This window comes from Oncorhynchus clarkii, chromosome 29 (genome assembly GCF_045791955.1).
Source record: "Oncorhynchus clarkii lewisi isolate Uvic-CL-2024 chromosome 29, UVic_Ocla_1.0, whole genome shotgun sequence".
Classification (NCBI taxonomy): Eukaryota; Metazoa; Chordata; class Actinopteri; order Salmoniformes; family Salmonidae; genus Oncorhynchus; species Oncorhynchus clarkii.
The window spans coordinates 30,187,300-30,209,681 of record NC_092175.1 but is presented as its reverse complement, the minus strand read 5'-3'; the positions used below and the strand labels follow the sequence as shown (position 1 = coordinate 30,209,681).

The window sequence follows — 22,382 nt, the reverse complement described above, 5'->3', positions numbered from 1 at the left end:
CAGAGTCAATGTGGAGGCTATATACAGGGGGTACAGGTACAGAGTCAATGTGGAGGCTATATACAGGGGGTACCAGTACAGAGTCAATGTGGAGACTATATACAGGGGGTACAGGTACAGAGTCAATGTGGAGGCTATATACAGGGGGTACAGGTACAGAGTCTATGTGGAGGCTATATACAGGGGGTACCAGTACAGAGTCAATGTGGAGGCTATATACAGGGTATTACGGTACAGAGTCAATGTGGAGGCTATATACAGGGTATTACGGTACAGAGTCAATGTGGAGGCTTTATACAGGGGGTACCAGTACAGAGTCAATGTGGAGGCTATATACAGGGTATTACGGTACAGAGTCAATGTGGAGGCTATATACAGGGGGTACCAGTACAGAGTCAATGTGGAGGCTAAATACAGGGAGTACCAGTACAGAGTCAATGTGGAGGCTTTATACAGGGGGTACCAGTACAGAGTCAATGTGGAGGCTATATACAGGGGGTACCAGTACAGAGTCAATGTGGAGGCTATATACAGGAGGTACCGGTAATCCGTCTGGCCCTGCGGCCTTGTGAATGTTGACCTGTTTAAAGGTCTTACTCACATCGGCTACAGAGAGCGTAATCACACAGTCATCCAGAACAGCTGATGCTCTCATGCATGTTTCAGTGTTACTTGCCTCGAAGCGAGCATAAAAGTGATTTAGCTCGTCCGGTAGGCTTGTGTCACTGGGCAGCTCGTGGCAGTGCTTCCCTTTGTAGTCTGTAATAGTTTGCAAGCCCTGCCACATTCGACGAGTGCCGGAGCCGGTGTAGTACGATTCAATCGTAGTCCTGTATTGAAGCCTTGCCTGTTTGATAGTTCGTCAGAGGGCATAGCGAGATTTCTTATAAGCTTCCGGGTTAAAGTCCCGCTCCTTGAAAGCGCCAACTCTACCATTTAGCTCAGTGCTAATGTTGCCTGTAATCCATGGCTTCTGGTTGGGGTACGTACAGTCACTGTGGGGACGACGTCATCGATGCACTTATTGATGAAGCCAGTGACTGATGTGGTGTCCTCCTCAATCCCATCGGAAGAATCCCGGAATATATTCCAGTCTGTGCTTGCAAAACAGTCCTGTAGCTTAGCATCTGCTTCATCTGACCACTTTCTTATTGACCGAGTCACTGGTGCTTCCTGCTTTAGTTTTTGCTTGTAAGCAGGAATCAGGAGGATAGAATTATGGTCAGATTTTCCAAATGGAGGGCGAGGGAGAGCTTTGTACGTGTCTCTGTGTGTAGCGTAAAGGTGGTCTAGAGTTTTTTCCCTCTGGTTGCACATTTAACATGCTGGTAGAAATGAGGTTAAACGGATTTAACTTTCCCTGCATTAAAGTCCACGGCTACTAGGAGCGTCGACTCTGGATGAGCATTTTCCTGTTTGCTTATGGCCGTATACAGCTCATTGAGTGTGGTCTTAGTGCCAAAATCCGTTTGTGGTGATAGATAGAAAGGTATGAAGAGTATAGATGAAAACTCTCTTAGTAAATAGTGTGGTCTACAATTTATCATGAGATACTCTATCTCAGGCGAGCAAAACCTTGAGACATCCTTAGATTTTGTGCACCAGCTGTTGTTTACAAATATACATAAACCGCCACCCCATGTCTTACCAGAGGCCGCTGTTCTATCCTCCAGTAAGGGGTGATTAATTGCCATCCTGATATCGAGAAGCTCTTTTCGGTCAAAAGACACAGTGGCAGAAACATTATTCACTGTGCGCTGCCACTTTAAGAGTGCATCAGCAGACAGGAATGAGGAAATAAGATAGCTCTTCCGAAGTAATGGCAAAAAAATTGCTAAAATTTGAAAAACAAACCATCAGCTGTATCAGAGGGACAGACAGTGTAACTGCAAGCCTGAAGTCAACAGCTAAAGACCCCCCCCCCCCCTCTCATTTTCGCCCCTATCATTCCAGTGTGTTTCACTGCAGCAGACTTCATTTTTCCCCTATGTGCTCCTTTTGATGTTCGGTGTCGTCGGACTATTAGTCCCCTGACAGTTGTATTTGGTGTGACATTTTAGTTAAAGGGAGTTTGCATGAGTTATTATTTATTGTTGTTTGAACTGTATGGATTTTCTGTCGGACTATTTACATTTGGCCGAGAAGATTCCAGGACATTTTAAGGCCTTTGTATTGTCTATAAACAACCCCCCCCCCCCCCCCACATACACACACACAAACCCATTCATACCCCCTGCACTCCTAATACAGATGTCATGACTGTCCACGAGAATCCAAACAGGTCAGATCAAGTTTGCAATGAATCACTTCAATAAGACCCCCTCTCACCCTAGAGGGGGAAGGAAAGAACTAGTGGGGGTTAACAACTCATGCCCTGTTGTAAATCAAGGGAGAAGATTCAGGCATGCGCTCTCAAGATTCACCAAAGGAATGTTCTTTGTTTCAACAAACTGGCAGCTTCATTAAATAGTACCCGCAAAACACCAGTTTCAACGCCAACAGTGAAGAGGCGACTCCGGGATGCTGGCCTTCTAGACAGAGTTGCAAAGAAAAAGCCATATCTCAGACTGGCCAATAAAAATAAAATATTAACTTCTTGGATATAGGGGGCGGTATTTTAATTTTTGGATGAAAACGTTCCCGTTTTAAACAAGATATTTTGTCACGAAAAGATGCTCGACTATGCATATCATTGACAGCTTTGGAAGGAAAACACTCTGGCGTTTCCAAAACTGCAAAGATATTGTCTGTGAGTGCCACAGAACTGATGTTACAGAAAAAACCCAGATAAAAATACAATCAGGAAGTGCCGCATTTTTTGAAACCGCCTCATGGCAATGACTCCTTATATGGCTGTGGAGGAGCTAGGAGTCAGCTTACCTTTTCCATGTTTTCCCCAAGGTGTCTGCAGCATTGTGACGTATTTGTAGGTTTTTCATCGAATAGAATTGTGAAAAACACCTTGAGGATTGCTTCTAAACAACGTTTGCCATGTTTCTGTCGATATTATGGAGCTAATTTGGAAAAAAGTTTGGCATTGTGTTGACTGCATTTTCGTTTTTTTTTCTTAGCCAAACGTGATGAACAAAACAAAGCTATTTCTCTTACACAAATAATATTTTTGAAAACATTTACATTTGCTATCTAACTGAGAGTCTCGTCATTGAAAACATCCGAATTTCTTCAAAGGTAAATTATTTTATTTGAATGCTTTTCTTGTTTTTGTGAAAATGTTGCCTGCTGAATGCTAGGCTTAATGCTATGCTAGGCTATCAATACTCTTACACAAATGCTTGTGTAGCTATGGTTAAAGCGTATTTTGAAAATCTGAGATGACAGTGTTGTTAACAAAAGGCTAAGCTTGTGTTTCAATATATTTATTTCATTTCATTTGCGATTTTCATGAATAGGAAACATTGCGTTATGGTAATGAGCTTGAGGCTATGATTACGCTCCCGGATACGGGATTGCTCGACGCTAGAGGTTAAGATGGGCAAAAGAACACATTCACTGGATGGAGGAACTCTGCCTAGAAGGCCAGCATCCCAGAGCCGCCTCTTCATTGTTGACGTTGAGACTGGTGTTTTGCTGGTACTATTTAACGAAGCTGCCAGTTGAGGACTTGTGAGGTTTCTGTTTCTCAAACCAGACACTCTAATGTACTTGTCCTCTTGCTCAGTTGTGCACCGGGGCCTCCCACTCCTCTTTCTATTCTGGTTAGAGACAGTTTTAGCTGATCTGTGAAGTGAGTAGTACACAGCGTTGTACGAGATCTTCAGTTTCTTGGCAATTTCTCGCATGGAATAGTCTTCATTTCTCAGAACAAGAATAGACTGATGAGTTTCAGTATAAAGTTATTTGTTTCTGGCCATTTTGAGCCTGTTGTAATTGAACCCACAAATGCTGACGCTCCAGATACTCAACTAGTCTAAAGAAGGCCAGTATTATGTGTTCCCATTTAATTAGCTAGTAAATAAATAATTAAACCAATTTGTGTCGTACTGAATCATAAGTAAGACTCTGGTTTTTGCAGATGCAAGGAGGTTACGTCTGTTCAGAATTATGATATGATACGAGGTTATGATTAATACATTGACTGTTTATAGATGTGATAGGTAAAGATCTTTTAGAGTTTCATTTGGGAGATGGTAACTCTTTAAAGAACCGCTCTCGTGGTGCCCCTTATCCTAATTAGTTAATTGTTACATGATTAAGTTAAATCGGGTCACAATTAAACATACTTAGTTAAGACTGTTATTTATCTAATTAAGATTAATGTTAAAGTGTCACGCCCTGGCCATAGAGAGGCGTTTATTCTCTATTTTGGTTAGGCCAGGGTGTGACTAGGGTGGGCATTCTATGTTCATTTTCTATGTTTTGTATTTCTTTGTTGTTTGGCCAGGTGTGGTTCTCAATCAAAGGCAGCTGTCTATCGTTGTCTCTGATTGAGAACCATACTTAGGTAGCTTTTTCCCACTGGGTTTTTGTGGGTAGTTGTATTTCTGGTGTTTGTTTCACCTTGCAGGACTGTTTCAGGTATTCCTTTAGTTATTTTTGTATAAAGTGTTCAGTTCCTTATAATAAAGATGAACACGTATCCCGTTGCATTTTGGTCTGACAACTCCTCTTCTTCCGATGAAAGCCGTTACATAAAGTCAAATCACAACACAGACTATTGCAAATAATCTCATGTTGATGACTGGGATCTTTCTTGTCATTTGTTTCAGGTATTATTGGTTGGGTTACCCCTGTGCTGTGACGTGTGTTTTATATGTTGTGTCTTATCTTTTCTTTCCACTTGCAATCTGGCCGACAGACTACACTGTAGGCAGTCTATTCTGCAGATCTGTGTGTGTGTGTGTCTGGTAGCCCTACTGTCACATCTTCTCCTGCTCCTCCCCTCTGGTGTACGACATCGCCAGAATACTAGCCACTGGTCCTGGGATTCATCATTACGCACACCTGGCACCTATCATTACACTCACCTGTTAATTATTATGATTCACACTTGGACTTCATTATCTTCATCATTTCCTCCCATTTATATGTCACTCCCTTATGTTTTGTCACGACTTCCGCCGAAGTCGGTCCCTTTCCTTGTTCGGGCAGCATTCGGCGGTCGACGTCACCGGCTTTCTTGCCACCGCCGATCCACTTTTAATTTTCCATTTGTTCTGTATTTGTCTTATCACACCTGGCTTCACTTATCCAATTACTTGTTTATTATTTAACCCCCTGTTCTACATGTTGTATTTGTGAGGGATTGTTTGTTGTACTGTGGTCCGTATTGTGTGGCCGTGTATATTACGTGTTATGTTTGAAATTTTGAGTAAAGTATTTTATTACTCATATCTGATGTCCTGCGCATGACTCATCTCACCAGCCACACACAGACGCCTTTACAGAATCACTCACCAGAAGAATAAAGTCAGCAGGAGCAGACGCCCTCCCAGTTGCAGTGGAGGAGCGCATTCAGCTGCACGTGACCATGTTGCAATGTCTGGGCACAGCCATGGATCGCGTGCTGCAAACGATGAATCGTTGGGAGAGAGGAGGAGGTTATCCAGCGCCTCCACCAGCTCCACTACAACAGGTCCCACTGTCCACCCCTCTTCCACCTGGTCCCAGCGGGATTCGACTCACGCTCCTGAGGGAGTAAGATGGGACGGCTGCCGGATGCCAGAGGTTTTTACTACAGCTGGTGCTCTACCTGGCGACCGTCCACCCGGCTCCTTCGGGGCGTGAGAGTGTGTCCGCCCTCGTCTCCTGCCTCTCAGGCAAAACCCTGGAGTGGGCCAATGCTGTATGGAGTGAGGGAGACGCGGCGTTGGACCATTATGCAGTGTTCACCCGCCGCTTTCGGGCAGTGTTCGACCACCCGCCTGAGGGTCGAGCGGAGGGTGAACGTCTGTTCCACCTGAGGCAGGGGACGAGGAGCGCGCAGGATTTCGCACCATCTGTGGCTGCTGAGGGCACACTGCTGGTCGGTGCTGGGGGGTTCCTCAGGGAGTCGAAGCAGCAGGCAGGGCACTATCGTGTCACCCCAGGTGAGTCGACACCAGGCTCACCCAGAGCCCCCTGTTGCTCACATGTATGTGTTTATTTCAACAATTTTTTATATACCCTGTTGGCAATGACAGAGGTCAAACGTTTTCTGTAAGTCTTCACAAGGTTTTCACACACTGTTGCTGGTATTTTGGCCCATTCCTCCATGCAGATCTCCTCTAGAGCAGTGATGATTTGGGGCTGTTGCTGGGCAACACGGACTTTCAACTCCCTTCAAAGATTTTCTATGGGGTTGAGATCTGGAGACTGGCTAGGCCACTCCAGGACCTTGAAATGCTTCTTACGAAGCCACTCCTTCGTTGCCCGGGCGGTGTGTTTGGGATCATTGTCATGCTGAAAGACCCAGCCATGTTTCATCTTCAAAGCCCTTGCTGATAGGAGGTTTTCACTCAAAATCTCACAATACATGGCCCCATTCATTATTTCCTTTACACAGATCAGTCGTCCTGGTCCCTTTGCAGAAAAACAGCCCCAAAGCATGATATTTCCATCCCCAAGCTTCACAGTAGGTACTGTGTTCTTTGGATGCAACTCAGCATTCTTTGTCCTCCAAACACGACGAGTTGAGTTTTTACCAAAAAGTTATATTTTGGTTTCATCTGACCATATGACATTCTCCCAATCTTCTTCTGGATCATCCAAATGCTCTCTAGCAAACTTCAGACGGGCCTGGACATGTACTGGCTTAAGCAGGGGGACACGTCTGGCACTGCAGGATGTGTGTCCCTGGCGGCGTAGTGTGTTACTGATGGTAGGCTTTGTTACTTTGGTCCCAGCTCTCTGCAGGTCATTCACTAGGTCCCCCCGTGTGGTTCTGGGATTTTTGCTCACCGTTCTTGTGATCATTTTGACCCCACGGGGTGAGATCTTGCGTGGAGCCCCAGATCGAGGGAGATTATCAGTGGTCTTGTATGTCTTCCATTTCCTAATAACTGCTCCCACAGTTGATTTCTTCAAACCAAGCTGCTTACCTATTGCAGATTCAGTCTTCCCAGCCTGGTGCAGGTCTACAATTTTGTTTTTGGTGTCCTTTGACAGCTCTTTGGTCTTGGCCATAGTGGAGTTTGGAGTGTGACTGCTTGAGGTTGTGGACAGGTATCTTTTATACTGATAACAAGTTCAAACAGGTGCCATTAATACAGGTAACGAGTGGAGGACAGAGGAGCCTCTTAAAAGAAGAAGTTACAGGTCTGTGAGAGCCAGAAATCTTGCTTGTTTGTAGGTGACCAAATACTTATTTTCCACCATCATTTGCAAATAAATTCATAAAAAATCCTACAATGTGATTTTCTGGATTTTTCCCCCTCATTTTGTCTGTCATAGTACCTATGATGAAAATTACAGGCCTCTCTCGTCTTTTTAAGTGGGAGAATTTGCACAATTGGTGGCTGACTAAATACTTTTTTGCCCCACTGTATATGCAACAGTTTGTGCCGCCTAATTTGCCAGAATTTTACGTAATTATGACATAACATTGAAGGTTATGGCAAGGTGCTCCACTATGCTGGAAAAGGCATTGTTCATCACCAAACTGTTCCTGGATGGTTGGGAGAAGTTGCTCTCGGAGGATGTGTTGGTACCATTCTTTATTCATGGATGTGTTCTTAGGCAAAATTGTGTGTGAGCCCACTCCCTTGGCTGAGAAGCAACCCCACTCATGAATGGTCTCAGGATGCTTTACTGTTGGCATGAAACAGGACTGATGGTAGCGCTCACCTTGTCTTCTCCGGACAAGCTTTTTTCTGGATGCCCCAAACAATCAGATAGGGGATTCATCAGAGAAAATTACTTTACCCCAGTCCTCAGCAGTCCAATCCCTGTACCTTTTGCAAAATATCAGTCTGTCCCTGATGTTTTTCCTGGAGAGGTGGCTTCTTTGCTGCCCTTCTTGACACCAGGCCATCCTCCAAAAGTCTTCGCCTCACTGTGTGTGCAGATGCACTCACACCTGCCTGCTGCCATTCCTGAGCAAGCTCTGTACTGGTGGTGCCCTGATTCCGCAGCTGAATCAACTTTAGGAGACAGTCCTGGTGCTTGCTGGGGTGCCCTGAAGCCTTCTTCACAACAATTGAACCGCACTCCTTGAAGTTCTTGATGATCCGATAAATGGTTGATTTAGGTGCAATCTTACTGGCAGCAATATCCTTGCCCGTGAAGCCCTTTTTGTGCAAAGCAATGATGATGGTACGTGTTTCCTTGCAGGTAACCATTGTTGACAGAGGAAGAACAATGATTCCAAGCACCACCCTCCTTTTGAAGCTTCCAGTCTGTTATTCAAACTCAATCAGCATGACAGTGATCTCCAGCCTTGTCCTCGTCAACACTCACACCTGTGTTAACGTGAGAATCACTGACATGTCAGCTGGTCCTCTTGTGGCAAGGCTGAAATGCAGTGGAAATGTTTTTGGGGGATTCAGTTCATTTGCATGGCAAAGAGGGACTTTGTAATTAATTGCAATTCATCTGATTACTCCTCATAACATTCTGGAGTATATGCAAATTGCCATCATACAAACTGAGGCAGCAGACTTTGTGAAAATTAACATTTGTGTCATTCTCAAAACTTTTGGCCACGACTGTATGTAAACTTCTGACTTCAACTGTATAACATATATATTTAATTTAAACTATTTCACTCCACAGCTACATATAAATGTGGGCATGCAATGTGCATGCTTCTGGGGAGCCCTGAGGGACCCACTGGGACGCTGTCGAAAGCCCAATGCTAACTGTAGCTGTCTGGAAGAACAAGTAGTGACACGTCGAGAATTTTGAGGAAAACATGAAATAGCCCATTCAAGTCTCATCAAATGAGGAAAACATCTTAGAATTAGAGTAATACATTCTCCTGTCAACTCTGCCAATACAAGAGGCATTTGTTCACTCCTGATGAATAGCTGCTGATTGTCCTTAAAACTCTTGACATATTTTATAAAGGATTCAGTCAATTTAGTGGAGAATGAAAAGAACTGTTGCAAGTCTAATCGGATTACTCAAGGTTAGAGCATTGGGCCAGTAAACAAAAGTTTGCTGGTTCGAATACCGGAGCCGACAAGGTGAAAAGTCTGCCGGTGTGCCCTTGAGCACGACACTTAACCCTAATTGCTCCAGGGGCGCTCTACAATGGCGAGCCTGGCCGTGACCCCATTCCCTGCGGGTGCCTCAGGGGGAGTTGAGATATGCAAAAATTACAATTAAAAAATCCATTACACACACGTGTATAACAGGACAAATATAAGCACCCCCCCCCTCCCCAAATGATTATTATTAGTGTTGATCTTAGTCATTGTTTGTCATCTGGTGTTTTCGGGGTGTCCTGACCTGCCGTAGGACGCCAATCTGCTCCATCTCCTCTCTCAGGTGTTCCATCTTCCTCCTCATGGTGAAACTGGGGTCTGACAACTCTTGACGGCTGCTTCGACAGAATGCTACACCAACATATAAGAAACATATAGGTTGTGACCTACAGAAATCACTGAAATTACACATTTAGGGAACTTTCAAACAATGGACCTCTGGGAATACCATTGAGCCCTGCAGAGATGAGATCAGAGTCTAGATCTTTTACTGACCATACTCACAGTCTTCCTTCCAACAATAATTGTAACTTTGGAATGTTCAGACTAGGGCTGTGATGGTCATGGAATTTTGACAAGAATATGGGAAACCCTGTTTAAAAACAGTTGTGACAGTTATTTTCATGACTGTCTTCATCCATAACCATCAGTTACACGGGATATGGTAGTAGGTGCCAGGCGTACAGGTTTGTGTAAAGAACTGCAACGCCGCTGGGATTTTCACACAACAGTTTCCTGTCTGTGTCAAGAATGGTCCACCACCCAAAGGACATCCAACCAACTTGACACAACTGTGGGAAGCATTGGAGTCAACATGGGCCAGCATCCCTGTGCAGCGCTTTCGACACCTTGTAGAGCATGCCCCAACGAATTTAACTGTTCTGAGGAAAAAAGTTGGTGCAACTCAATATTAGGAAGGTTTTCTTAAAGTTTTGCAGTGGTGTAAAGTACTTAAGTAAAAATACTTTAAAGTACTACTTAACCCGTTTTTCAGGGTATCTGTTCTTAACTTTTTATATTTTTGACAACTTTTACTTATACTTCACTACATTCCTAAAGAAAAAAAATGTACTTTTTGCTCCATACATTTTCCCTGACACCTGGTACATTTTGAACGCTGAGCAGTACTGGAAAATGGTCCAATTCATGCCCTTATCAAGAGAACATCCCTGGTCATCATATTGCCACTGACCTGGTGGACTCACTAAACACACATGCTTCATTTGTAAATTATTTCTGAGTGCTGGAGTGTGCCACTGGCTATCCACACATTAAAATAACAAGAAAATGGTGCTGTCTGGTTTGCTTAATAAGGAATTTGAAATGATTTTACTTTTGATACTTAACTAAATTTTAGCAATAACATTTACTTTTGATACTTAGGTATATTTAAAACAAAATACTTTTAGACTTAAGTAGTATTTTTACTGGATGACTTTTACTTTTACTTGAGTCATTTTCTATTAAGGTATCTTTACTTTTAGTGAAGTATGACAATTGGGTACTTTTTCCACCACTAATGTTTTGTATACTCAGTGTGTATGTACTAATTATACTATAACTACTTCTAAGGAAATCTCCTTACATGCTGACCACACTGCTCGAGAGTGTACGCCATTAAGCACATGTTGATTTTGTCCACCCACACCAGATGCGATCAGGACACACAGGTTGAAATATCAAAATGAACTCTGAACAAACTTTATTAATTTAGCTAGCTAGATTTCTGTTGCTAGCTAATTTGTCCTGGGATATAAACGTTGAGTTGTTATTTTACTTGAAATGCACAAGGTCCTCTACTCCGACAATTAATCCACACATAAAAGGGTAAACCGAGTTAGTTTCTAGTCATCTCTCCTCCTTCAGGCTTCTTCTTCTTCTTTGGAATATATGTTGGCAACCAACTTTAAGGTGTATTTCCACCATCAACTGGACTGGAGTGTGAACCTCAGTTCATCTTTCAATCACGCACATGAGTATGTGCTCCTAAGAACCAATGAGGAGATGGGAGAGGCGGGACTTGCAGCGCGTCAAGCATCACAAATAGAGCCAAGTTCTATGCAGACGCTCATTGACGCGCGCGAGCAGTGTGGGTGCAATGATTGAATAACATGTTGTATACATTTATTTTGCAACGCTCGCGCACACGACACGAGCGGTGTGGTCAGCATGTTAGTGTCCTTACTGTGGGTTCAACACCACATTGCTTGGATTTTGTAAACCATTTATTAATAGTGCAATACCATGAAAATTCCGCTGAACTCCACCATTTTTCTTGGAAGGAAAGTTGAGAAGGTCGTCTCACACATCATTGTTATCATGGCAACAGAGACAAAGTAATCAGGAACTAAGGTCACAGGTCCAGTGATTGACCGGGAGTGCAGGACAGATTGCAACTCTGACAGGGACACCATTTTCCTGTTTGTTGGATATCTATGACACCCATTAATAGTTTGTCTTCTCTATTTTATATTTTGTTAAAACGGAAATCTGCGATTCAAACAAAGCAGCCACCCTGCCACTGAATTGGTAAACAGCTGAAGGATGGGGCTGGAGAAATGTAACTACTCTCAAATTCATAGACAGAGCTATGGATGCAAGGACTGACCATGAGATCAAAGTGATAGTTTTAACCATGTTTTGAGGCTATACAGTGTTTGTTTACGATGACATTGTTTACAAACAATGGAGTAAAAAAGCAAATACGACAGTAGAACTAAGCTCATGAAGCATTTATACATTATTCTTCAAGAATTAATGGGTATACACTGAGTAAAACAAACAGGAACATCTTCCTAATATTTGCACCCCCGCCCTCAGAACAGCCTCAATTTGTCGGGGCACGAGTTAAGTAGTACTTTAAAGTACTTTACACCACTGCAAAACATGAAGAAAACCTTCCTAATATTGAGTTACACCAACTTTTTTCCTCAGAACAGCTCAATTCGTTGGGGCATGGACTCTATCTACAAGGTGTCGAAAGCGCTGCACAGGGATGCTGGCCCATGTTGACTCCAATGCTTCCCACAGTTGTGTCAAGTTGGTTGGATGTCCTTTGGGTGGTGGACCATTCCTGATACACACAGGAAACCGATGAGCGTGAAAATCCCAGCAGCGTTGCAGTTCTTGACACAAACCAGTGCGCCTGGCACCTGCTACCAAACCTTGTTCAAAGGCCCTTACATTGTTTGTCTTGCCCATTCACCCTCTGAATGACACACATACACAATCCATTTCTCAATTGTCTCAAAGCTTAAAAATCCTTCTCTAACCTGTCCTCGCCTTCATCTACACTGATTGAAGAGGATTTAACAAGTGACATCAATAAGGGATCATAGCATTCCCCTGGAAAAGTCCCAAAATGTACGTAACAATCACAGATTGCACTTTTAAACAGAGCCTCCCACAAGAAAATTAAGCCTCTAGCACTGAGGCACATGATTGACACACAGTTGACATTGTAGAGTGCCTTCATAAAGTATTCAGACCCCTTGACTCATTCCACATTTTGTTGTGTTACTGAATAAAAAAAATTATGAAATATATTTTTTCTCATCCATCTACACACAATACCCCAAAATGACAAAGTGAAAACATGTCTTTAGACATTTTTGAAAATGTATTAAATGAAATACAGAACTGTATAATTTACATAAGTATTTACACCCCTGAGTCAATACATGTCTTTCTGGGTAAGTCTCTAAGAGCTTTGCACACCTGGATTGTACAATATTTGCACATTATTATTATTTTAATTCTTCAAGCTCTGTCAAGTTGGTTGCTGATCCTTGCGAAACAGCCATTTTGAAGTATTGTCCTGCTGAAAGATGAATTTGTCTCCCAGCGTCTGTTGGAAAGCAGAATGAGCCAGGTTTTCCTCTAGGATTTTGCATGTGCTTAGCTCTATTCTGTTTATTTTTATCCCCCAAAAACTCCCTAGTCCTTGCTGATTGCAAGCATACGCATAACATGATGCAGCCTCCATTGTGTTTGAAAATATAAAGGATGCTACTCAGTGATGTGTTGTGTTTGCCCCAAACATAACACTTTGTATTCAGGACGTGAGGTTAATTTCTTTGCCACATTTTTAGCAGTTCTACTTTAGTGCCTTAATGCAAACAGGATGCATGTTTTGGAATATTTTTTATTCTGTACAGGCTTCCTTCTTTTCCCTATGTCATTTATTTAAGTTAATATTGTGGAGTAAGTTTTCTCCTAACACAGCCATTCTCCTAACACAGCCATTAAAAACTCTGTAACTGTTTTAAATCCCTGAGTGGTTTCCTTCCTCTCCAGCGAGTTAGGAAGGATGCCTGTATCTTTGTCATGATTGGGTGTATTGATAAACCATCCAAAGAGTAAATAACCTTGTAAGGATACCATTTCAAAGGAAACACTTTGAAGTTTGTGGAAATGTGAAAGGAATGTAGTAGAATATAACACAATAGATCTGGTAAAAGATAATACAAAGAAAAAAACAACTGTTTGTTTGTTGTACCATCATCTTTGAAATCAAATCACATTTATTTATATAGCCCTTCTTACATCAGCTGATATCTCCAAGTGCTGTACAGAAACCCAGCCTAAAACCCCAAACAGCAAGCAATGCAGGATGGCTAGGAAAAACTCCCTAGAAAGACCAAAACCTAGGAAGAAACCTAGAGAGGAACCAGGCTATGAGGGGTGGCCAGTCCTCTTCTGGCTGTGCCGGGTGGAGATTATAACAGAACATGGCCAAGATGTTCAAATGTTCATAAATTACCAGCTTGGTCAAATAATAATGCAAAAGAAAAGCAATAATGTATTATTCAAGCCCAGTTGTAATTTTGATTTTGGGCACTAGATGGCATGTATGGTTTGTGCAAAGTTTTAGACTGATCTGATGAACCATTGCATTTCTGTTCAAATATTTGTATCAAGACTGCCCAAATGTGCATAATTTTGTTTATTAATAACTTTTCATGTTCAAAATTGTGCACTCTCTCCAATAACATGGCATTATTTCACTGTAATAGCTACTGTAAATTGGACAGTGTAATTAGATTAACAAGAATTTAAGCTTTCTGACAATATCAGATATGTCTATGTCCTGGGAAATGTTCTTGTTACTTACAACCTCATGCTAATCGCATTAGCCTACGTTAGCTCAACCGTCCCGTGGAAGGGACACCGATCTCAAATAAGTTTTAATAACTTCACCATGCTCAAAGGGATATTCAATGTCTGCTTTTTATTTTCTTACCCATCTACCAATAGGTGCCCTTCTTTGCGAGGCATTGGAAAACCTCCCTTGTTTTTGTGGTTGAATCTGTGCTTGGAATTCACTGCTCAACTGAGGGACCTTACAGATAATTGTATTTTTGGGATACAGAGATTAGATATTTGTTTATGACCATGTTAAACACTATTATTGCACACTGACTGAGTCCATGCAACTTATTAAGAACATTTATACTCCTGAACTTATTTAGGCTTGCCATGGCATTGTGGTTGAATATTTATTGACTGAAGACATCACAGCTTTTCATTTATTTGTAAAACACTTTAAAAACATAATTCCACTTTGATATTATGGGGTATATAGGCCAGTGACACAACATCTCAATTTAATCAATTCAGGCTATAACATACCATTTGGAAAAAGTCAAGGGGTGTGCCTGGGACAAGCTGTAACAGGTCCATACTTACACAGAATCACTCTATTACTTTCTAGAATGCTATTAATAATATACCCCGCCTCATACTTGCACAACATGTTCAAGCTCATTGCTCCATGTTATCTGTTTTAAAGTTATTTAACGGGTTAAATACCTTAACTTGAAGACATTAAAATGTGTTCATTGTATGTGCGCCACTTAATAAATAAAAGCCAGATAAGGAATGACTGTAACCGCTGAAAGATTTGATTAATTCAGGCTTACCTGATCTTGGCTTCAGACCAAACACTGTGAGGGTGCTGCTGAAATCAGCATTCCGCATCCCCTCCTGCAGACAAAATACATGACAAGTTTATCAGAAAGATAGATCAGACAATTTAGATATTTGCTTAAGTATGTGCTAAAATAATTTGGATGAATGCGATTTTACTGTGCATTTGATTGAATAGCAATTCACACCTCACACTCGTCATTCCCACTGGAGTTTCTTCGGGCACTGTGGCACTTGTACTGTAAGAGAAGACACATCAAGACAGATATTTACTCCATGATCTAGCCTATAACCTAGCGTAGGCTACTAGCTGAATCCTCTCATATATACTGAACCAAAGTATAAACACAATATGCAAACATTTCAAAGATTTTACTGAGTTACAGTTCATAGAAGGAAATCAGTCAATTGAAATAAATAAATTAGGCCCTAATTTATGGATTTCATGGGTGGGCCTGTGAAGGCATAGGCCCACCAGCTGGGGAGCCAGGCCCAGCCAATCAGAATGAATTTCCCCCCTTCTTTAATTTCAGCTCATGAAACATGGGACCAACACTGTACATGTTGAGTTTATATTTTTGTTCAGTATAGTAGAACACAGCCCTTTGTCGTCTACCTCCCTGGACAGTCTGGGATGTATTTGTTCCAGCCTGTGAAAGAAAAGTTGTTCATTTCATACAGTGGGGAAAATAAAACCTTGAGTAATATGTCCAGCCATGTAGCAGCCATATTGAGGTATGCATGGGGTAAACACTTGCTCTTGGCATAAGTGCTGCGTCTAAAACAGGGATCATTAAGATTCGGCCACGGGAGAATTTGTTCTTGAGCAGATGGTCAGGTGGCCAGAATACAATTACACATCATTTGTAGACTACAAATTAACCACAAGAAGCCCAAACTGATATAATATTTGACTAAAACATAATAATTTCAAACCTTGCTTACATTTTTATAAAATCACATATCTCTCTAAATGCGTGGAACAGATTTCCAAAACTAAAATCACTTGGAATTGATTTGCTGGTATTTTTACAGTCTTGTATGTCCAACAATAAAACAAATTAAACTTCTTTAGGCAGTCTCACTAAAAACTATTTTTTTTATCTCCCAGTACCTAGTATGCTGGAAAGCTGCTTTTGATGGCCAAGGTATCAAGTAAGTAAGACTGCATTGTGAAAGTCATGGTTTTATACCTTAAGATAATCTTTCCTCAGATACTTGTTCTTCCTGCGTTCCTCGTTCTGGTTGAGTACGGGTGGAACCTCTGGCCATTTTGGCTCTGTGTCAGACTCTGACTTTAGACTGCCATCGAAAGAGCAGGAAGAGGACGGCTGAAGAAAGACAAAGTTGAAAGGCCAAAGTACTGGACACTGTACTGATCAAATGGCAATGCAATAATGGACAAAAAAACACTTGGCTTAAGCAGCACAAGCCTTCAATATGAATAGATGAAGACTAAAGCCTCCCCTTACATCACTAAAGGTAACAAGGTCACATGCACACCAGTGGAGGCTGCTGAGGGGAGAACAGCTCATAAGAATGGAGCAAATAGAATGGCATCAAACACCTGGAAACCAATTGATACCATTCCACTGATTCCGCTCCAGTCATTACCAAAAGTCAGTTCTCCTCAATTAAGGTGCCACCAACCTCCTGTGGTATAAACAGACACATCATCACATGCATGATGATGAGGGTGAGAAAACAAAGGCATGAATGAAATGGGTGACCTCAGAGAAAGCTGTGTCATCGTCTGTGAAGTCAGGGTCCTTTTCGGAGAAAGACAGAGAGAAAGAAAATAGGAGTGAAACCGACACCTAAACCAAACACCAAACACGCACACACGCACCCGCACACACGCACACACTTTAAAAGTGAAACTGAAAATATGACTGTAAATTTGGCAGATGAGATTAATGAGTGAAAAGAAGTAAATGATTGCTAGTATTACATACCTTAAGGAAACATTTTGACACTTGCCATATGGTTAGTGAGAAAGTCCACATTGCAAATGTACGGTCCCTTACTAGACGTCCGACAACGTTTCTAAAATTCGCGGATGGCGTTGGGCCGTGCAGCAGGGCCGGATCTTCCAGGAAGTCATCAAACGAACTCTCTCGGACATTTGGTTTCTGTTTTATAACATTTTCAAATTTTGGTAATTTTGGTAAATCCCACAAGAGGGCGAACGGAATCATATTGCAAATGTACAAAACATCACCAATCACGACGTGGCCTTATCTCCTAAACGGAAAAGATTTTGAAGACGAAACTTGATGAGCATAGGTTTGGCATAATGGGCAGTTGGCCCTGAACAAGATGGCGTCTAGGCCTCAACGGTTTTTGAGTTATGGCCATTTTTCTGGGATTAAAGGTCAAAATGAAAATAGAGCAAAAAAAATTCCACTTCACGTCAAAGTAAATGATCCTACGGTGTCTATCGTAATTTAAGAGAAATCGTACAATGTCAAATTGTTGATGTTCTAAAATAGTATTTTTTTTACATTTAAGTTACAGATCCAGTTGCAGCGTGTTCAGACAAATCTTTTTAAAGTGTGCTTCGGAGCTCTGCGAGATTTCTGTGATTTTCTGAAATAACACACACTCACTAAATCCTACGTAAATAAGTCAGTTCTTAACGTAAAGACTTAAAACTCAAAATTCTATAAGTGCCTACGCCAAGGAGGATATGTGTTCACTTTCAGCTTCCTGTGCCAACCGGAAGTACCTTTAATGGGGGTCATAGGTGCTGTTTTGAAGGGTTAAAAAGGTCTGATCTTTTCAAAACGTTATATGTGTTATTAGGCAACCCTCATGAATTGTAAATCAGTACTTTTTCCCAACAGATGTCAAAGAAAAGCTCTTTCACACACACACACACACACACACACAGCAAGGATGGAGTGACAAAGTGCGGTGCTTAAAGACACTCAGAGCCTGCAATGGCATTACCAGAATCTCTAGGCTGTGCCGAGTTCAACGAGATGCCCCGCTTGACCGTAGCTCGCTCGGTCTAAACACAGCGACCATGAGAAAAAGTAGGCCCAAAATGAAGCCTGGCCCTAAATGTAATTTGCTTTTGGGTGACAGTGAGAGAACCGTTAAGGTGAGAAGCACAATTCGACCTCAGGTACGTTCCTGAGGTCCTCCCGATCTTGACCGCGTAGCATTAACCCTTAACAGTTAAAAGAAGGTGTCTACATCAAAAAGTTTTCACTGACTTCTCTCCCCATAGGAATACATTGCCTGCATTCAACCTGAAGCCTATGTGGGTTATGAATGCCGTATGAATCTGTCTTCAATGACAATCCATCAGGCCACTATGAGGTCTACCTGTGTTGATTCTAAGCTTCCTGAAGCAACCGGGAAGTGATTCAATTCACCCTAAAAGTGTTTTGATATACATAACCTGCAATTATGAAAATCACTGCATTCAACCTTGTGTAGATTAGTCAATTATAAACATAAAGACTTAAAACTCAGGATTCTGTAAGAGCCTACCCCAAACAAGATATGTGTTTTACTTATAGCTTCCTGTGCCAACCGGAAGTGCCTTAAAATGGTGTCATAAGTGCTGTTTTTAAAACTTCATATGTGTGATTAGGCAACCCTCATGAACTGTAAATCAGTAATTTTTCCCAACAGATGTCAAAGAAAAGCTCTCTCTCACACACACACACACACACACACACACACACACACACACACACACACACACACACACACACAGCAAGGATGGAGTGACAAAGTGCGGTGCTTAAAGACACACAGAGCCTGTAATGGCATTTCCATATTCTCAAGGCCGTGCCGAGTTCAACGAGATGCCCCGCTTGACCGTAGCTCGCTCTGAGTGCAGCGACCGTGAAAAAAGTAGGCCCAAAATGAAGCCTGGCCCTAAATTTAATTTGCTTTTGGGTGACAGTGAGAGAACCGTTAGGGTGAGAAGCACAATTCGACCTCAGGTACGTTCCTGAGGTCCTCCCGATCTGTGCAAGCCTAACCTTGACCGTGTGGCATTAACCCTTAACAGTAAATCAGGGTTTTTTGATCTCACAGATTACAATGACATCTCTCATTATAGGAATACATTGCCTGCTCCCATAAATTCAACCTAGAGCCTATGTGGGTTAATATTGCCTTATGAACCTGTCTTCGATGACAATCCATTAGGCCACTATGAGGTCTACCTGTGTTGATTCTAAGCTTCCTGAAGCAACCGGAAGTGGTTAAAATCACACTAAAAGGGTTTTTCCATACCCAAACTGATGTTCGATAGAAATAGTGAATTCAACTCTGTGTAAATCAGTCAGTTCTTAATGTATAGACTTAAAACTGAGGATTCTGTAAAAGCATACTTTTACTTTTAGCTTCCTGTGCCAACCGGAAGTGCCATAAATGTTGTCATAGGGGCTGTTTCAAAGGGTTAAAAAAGTCAAAAGCGATTAGGCAACCCTCATGAACTGTAAAGCAGTCATTTCTCCCATAAAATTTCCAAGAAAAACTCACACACACACACACACACAGCTTGGACAGAGGGACACAGTGTGGTGCGTAGAGACAGACAGTGCCTGCAATTGTTACCTTTGTTCGAACTATTAAAGAACCGTCAGACCTAGAGTTCTGAAACTTTAGGAACCTGTTCTAGATCTTAGAAGGTTCTTGGACCGAGAAACAGCCTCGTACATTTGCAATGACTTCAATTCATTTTGACCATTACGAAAATGACGACATTTAGAAAAGTCCCAGAGTCGCAAGACTAGGTGCATTGAAACCGGCTCGGCCCATAGAGAAGGACCCCAACGTTTCTGTCCGATAGCTCATTCAAGGACCCCGTAGCAAGGCATGGAAAAAAGTGGGTTTTCAGCACCAATTAAGGTCTTGCTCGGGTACCGAATGACCTATCGAGCCAAAACTTGGGATTCGGGGTCGCCTCAGCTAATGTCAGAACTGGACCTGCAGCTAGAACGTAACTATGTGTTTTACGTTTTTGTTATGGTTTGAACAGAAGGCAATGTGAATTTTGGGCCTGCTCTGAAATATGTGATAGTTGGCTTCTAAACGAGTTGGAAAAAGTGGGTGTGGTGTCAGTTTGTATCAGTTTGGTGTCAGAATGACATCTAATTGACTAATGGATGGTGACTTGCTGGCTGACTTTTGTCCATTTGCAATATGTTTAAACAGTGAGGTACCATCACCAAAATGACATTCTGAAATAAACTCCAACGATCGATGGAGAGGAACCAGAAACACTGCCCGGCCATCCTGAGTTCATCGGGCCAGTCAATTTCGCATTCCTGCAGGATTTTTGAGCATGACAAATTTGTGATGGTAAATGCCCATTGAAACATATTGCAAATGCACAGTGCAATGGAAATAATGAATTGCTTGTTTCCTGTAGAAAACAGAAGGTACAGAAAGTCCAGTTCCTTACCTGCCCACTCAGCACTGACGGTCCACTGCTCCCTTCATCCAGAGAGGCACTGCGAGGGAGACAGGAAAACACACCGACTCACTCTGTCACACATACAAACTTATATTCATGTATGCCTTATTTACAGTTTACTGGAGAAATTGGCTCATCATTAGAAGGCAGCCAACAATAAATAACACCAGACAGACACAATGGAGTTTTTTTGACTTTAAACACCTTACTCATCATCCTCATACAGTATGATTTGTGCCTACTCATACTCTTTTCATAGTAATTACTCATCGTAATAACTACACTATGACAACATCCTATAACATCAGTCATGGGGCCAGTTTCAACAGAGCATGGATGGACCATGCTTTTTAGTCCATAACTAAACTTGGTTAGTTTTATGCAACCGAACCATGGTCTCGTTGATACGGCATACAGTAGTCACCTGTCAGAGCAGAGTGAGGGGCAGAAGTCATGTGGACATCTATAAGTACCTAGGTGTCTGGCTAGACTGTAAACTCTCCTTCCAGACTCATATCAAACATCTCCAATCGAAAATAAAATCTAGAGTCGGCTTTCTATTCCGCAACAAAGCCTCCTTCACTCACGCCGCCAAACTTACCCTAGTAAAACTGACTATCCTACCGATCCTCGACTTCGGCGATGTCATCTACAAAATTGCTTCCAAAACTCTACTCAGCAAACTGGATGCAGTTTATCACAGTGCCATCCGTTTTGTCACTAAAGCACCTTATACCACCCACCACTGCGACCTGTATGCTCTAGTCGGCTGGCCCTTGCTACATATTCGTCGCCAGACCCACTGGCTCCAGGTCATCTACAAGTCCATGCTAAGTAAAGCTCCGCCTTATCTCAGTTCACTGGTCACGATGGCAACACCCACCCGTAGCACGCGCTCCAGCAGGTGTATCTCACTGATCATCCCTAAAGCCAACACCTCATTTGGCCGCCTTTCGTTCCAGTTCTCTGCTGCCTGTGACTGAAACGAATTGCAAAAATCGCTGAAGTTGGAGACTTTTATCTCCTTCACCAACTTCAAACATCTGCTATCTGAGCAGCTAACCGATCGCTGCAGCTGTACATAGTCTATCGGTAAATAGCCCACCCATTTTTACCTACCTCATCCCCATACTGTTTTTATTTATTTACTTTTCTGCTCTTTTGCACACTCTACCTGTACATGACCATCTGATCATTTATCACTCCAGTGTTAATCTGCAAAATTGTAATTATTCGCCTACCTCCTCATGCCTTTTGCACACAATGTATATAGACTCTTTTTTTTCTCTACTGTGTTATTGACTTGTTAATTGTTTACTCCATGTGTAACTCTGTGTTGTTGTCTGTTCACACTGCTATGCTTTATCTTGGCCAGGTCGCAGTTGCAAATGAGAACTTGTTCTCAACTGGCCTTCCTGGTTATTAAATAAAGGTGAAATAAAAAAATAAAAAAATACAAATGTGTTACAGCTGTGCTGTACGTACGTACCTGCGGATGGCCTGGCAGGGGGTCCTCTGTTTGCTGCTGGAGCTGCCAGAGTGACTGAGGAACCTGGACAGGTAAACAGAGGATGCAATAAGGCCAGAGGAGGTCAATATACCACGGCTAAGGGCTGTTCTTAAGCACGATGCAAAGTGGTGCCTGGACACAGCCCTTAGCTGTGGTATATTGGCCATATACCACAACCCCCGAGGTGCCTTATTGCTATTATAAACTGGTTACCAAAGTAATTAGAGCCATAAGACTCCTGAACACCTAATCAAATGACTACCCAGACTATTTGCATCCCCCCCCCCCCCCCCCCTCTTTTACACCGCTGCTACTCTCTGTTGTTATCATCTATGCATAGATAACTCTACCTACATGT

The 22,382-nt window shown here is 42.2% G+C and overlaps 1 protein-coding gene across 1 annotated transcript in view; it reads right to left on the bottom strand.

Moving 5' to 3' along the window:
* Window positions 1–22,382, bottom strand: part of LOC139388498 (leucine-rich repeat and calponin homology domain-containing protein 2-like) — a 73,434-nt gene that overhangs the window by 3,098 nt on the left and 47,954 nt on the right. The window contains exons 13-17 of the mRNA XM_071135195.1: window positions 22,004–22,066; window positions 20,503–20,551; window positions 15,260–15,310; window positions 15,065–15,128; window positions 9,388–9,494 (exon numbers count right to left, since the gene is read on the bottom strand). Of these exons, the coding sequence (XP_070991296.1) occupies window positions 9,388–9,494; window positions 15,065–15,128; window positions 15,260–15,310; window positions 20,503–20,551; window positions 22,004–22,066 (334 nt within the window). The remainder of the gene's footprint in view (window positions 1–9,387; window positions 9,495–15,064; window positions 15,129–15,259; window positions 15,311–20,502; window positions 20,552–22,003; window positions 22,067–22,382) is intronic.